The following is a 1,843-nucleotide window of genomic DNA, read 5'->3' on the forward strand; positions in this document are numbered from 1 at the left end:
CTCTTCGCCGCGGGCCGCGCGCGCGACGCCGCCGCCGCGTTCCGCGCGCACGTCGCCGGCCCCGGGTGCGCCGCGGACCACGCCGCGGACGCGTACTACAACCTCGGCGTCGCGCTCGGCGGCGACCTCGGCGCCTACGAGGCGGCCCTGGGCTGCGACGGCGCCCACGCGCTCGCCGCGCAGAACGCGGGCGTCGCGGCCCTCGCGGCGGGCGACGCGGCGCGCGCCGTCGCCTTCTTCGAGCGCGCGGCCGCCGCGGACCCGGCCGGCGAGGACCACGCGGCGAACCTCGCGGCCGCGCGGCGGCGGCTGCCGGGCGGCGCGGACGCGGGCGCGCCCCTCGGCGCGGTCCGCACGCGCGAGCTCAGCGTCGTCTAGGCTAGAACTTTACGACGTCCGCGGCCGCGTAGCCGAGGTCCCGCAAGACGCCGGCCACCTCCGGGTCGCCGCGCGGGCCGCAGAGCGAGTCGTAGACCGACGGCAGCCCGCAGACGAAGGTCAGCGTGTCCGGCGACGGCGCGAACGCGTGCTTCTCGATGCACGCGCGGCCGACCCAGCCGACCTCGCGCGCCTGGCTCGGCGACGTCGGCAGGTCCCGGAAGCCCTCGGGCTCCGGCGGCGCCGCGAGCGCGTCGGCCGTCGTCGAGAAGCCGTCGCGTTTCACGCGCGTCTTCATGCCCACGTGCACGTTTGCCTACCACGCATGACGGTGACGATTTCTCATCGTTTTCCCACCCCAAATCTCTCGAAACTCGTCGCGGCCACAGGACGCCGACGTTCGCCCAGCGGCTGCCGACGGCGTAGACGACCTTGAGGCGGTCCGCGTGGGTCACGGCCCAGGCGTCGAGCGTCTCGCGGAGCAGAATGTCCTCGCAGCTCCGGTTCCCGTAGAGCAGGACGACGCGACGCGTGTCGCCGGGCGTGTGTAAAATGCTGTCGAGCGCCTGGACCATCGGCGCGATGCCGGCGCCGACGGCGATCATGTTGACGCGCGTCGCGTCGAAGGGATAGGGCACCTTCACGTTCTCCGCGACGTGCTTGAACTCGACCGCGTCGCCGACCTCGCGATTGTGGACGAACGTCGACGCGGCGCCCTCGGGACGGTAGGAGCGGCGGAACGCGTAGCTGTCGAAGGCGCCCACGGGCTTGACGCCCCACCTGCGCGAGCGAGACGGATGCAGAAGGGCGATGATCGCGACGCGGTCGCGCGCTCCGCGTAGTACTTCACGAGCAGCGTGAAGGTGCCCGCGGCTTCGGAGATCGGGGTGTACGGGCGCACGGCGTCGCCGCCGCCGTGCTCGCAGCCCGGCGCCCGGAGCAGCAGGCAGCCGCAGACCGGCAGCTTCAAGTCCGCGCCGTCGGGCGTTGCAAAGACGAATTTGCGCACGTCGTGGTTATAAATGTCGATGCGGACGAGCTCGCACTTCATCCAGGTCGTGGGCAGCGCGCACGAGCTCGCGTAGGTGAGGTCGGAGCCCTCTCCGTCGCAGCGCGACTCGTCGCCATGTGCTGCGCCCACGCCGAGGGCAACTGCAGCGCGCGCGACGGCGAGCGTGCGCCGCAATGGTGCGCAATGTCATGCTGCCCCGGGTAGTCGAGAGTGCCGCCGAGCACGCCTCGACGCTGCCGCAAACTTGCCGCAAACTTGCGGGCTGCCCCTCGGTGCTCGATGCGGTGGCTCTCGCGTGCATTTGTCGTCGTCGGTCTCGCCGTCGCGGCCCAGGGCGCCCTCGTCAACGTCATGGACGGCGCGCCCGACGGAGACGGCGCGGAGAAGGCCTGGGAGAAGCATGGTCGGCCGCCCCGTCGACGAGGCCGTGAGGGCCATCGAGGCGGACGCGCC

At 72.7% G+C, this 1,843-nt stretch overlaps 1 protein-coding gene across 1 annotated transcript; it reads right to left on the minus strand.

The window, feature by feature from the left end:
* Window positions 1–379: 379 nt before the first annotated feature.
* AURANDRAFT_21798 (hypothetical protein) lies at window positions 380–1,007 on the minus strand (the record flags this gene model as incomplete). Its single annotated transcript, XM_009036268.1, has 2 exons — window positions 380–562; window positions 753–1,007. Coding segments are annotated over 2 exons (438 nt in total), but the record flags the coding sequence as incomplete, so codon positions are not given.
* Window positions 1,008–1,843: the final 836 nt, after the last annotated feature.

Source organism: Aureococcus anophagefferens, assembly GCF_000186865.1.
Source record: "Aureococcus anophagefferens unplaced genomic scaffold AURANscaffold_4, whole genome shotgun sequence".
NCBI classification, from domain to species: Eukaryota; class Pelagophyceae; order Pelagomonadales; family Pelagomonadaceae; genus Aureococcus; species Aureococcus anophagefferens.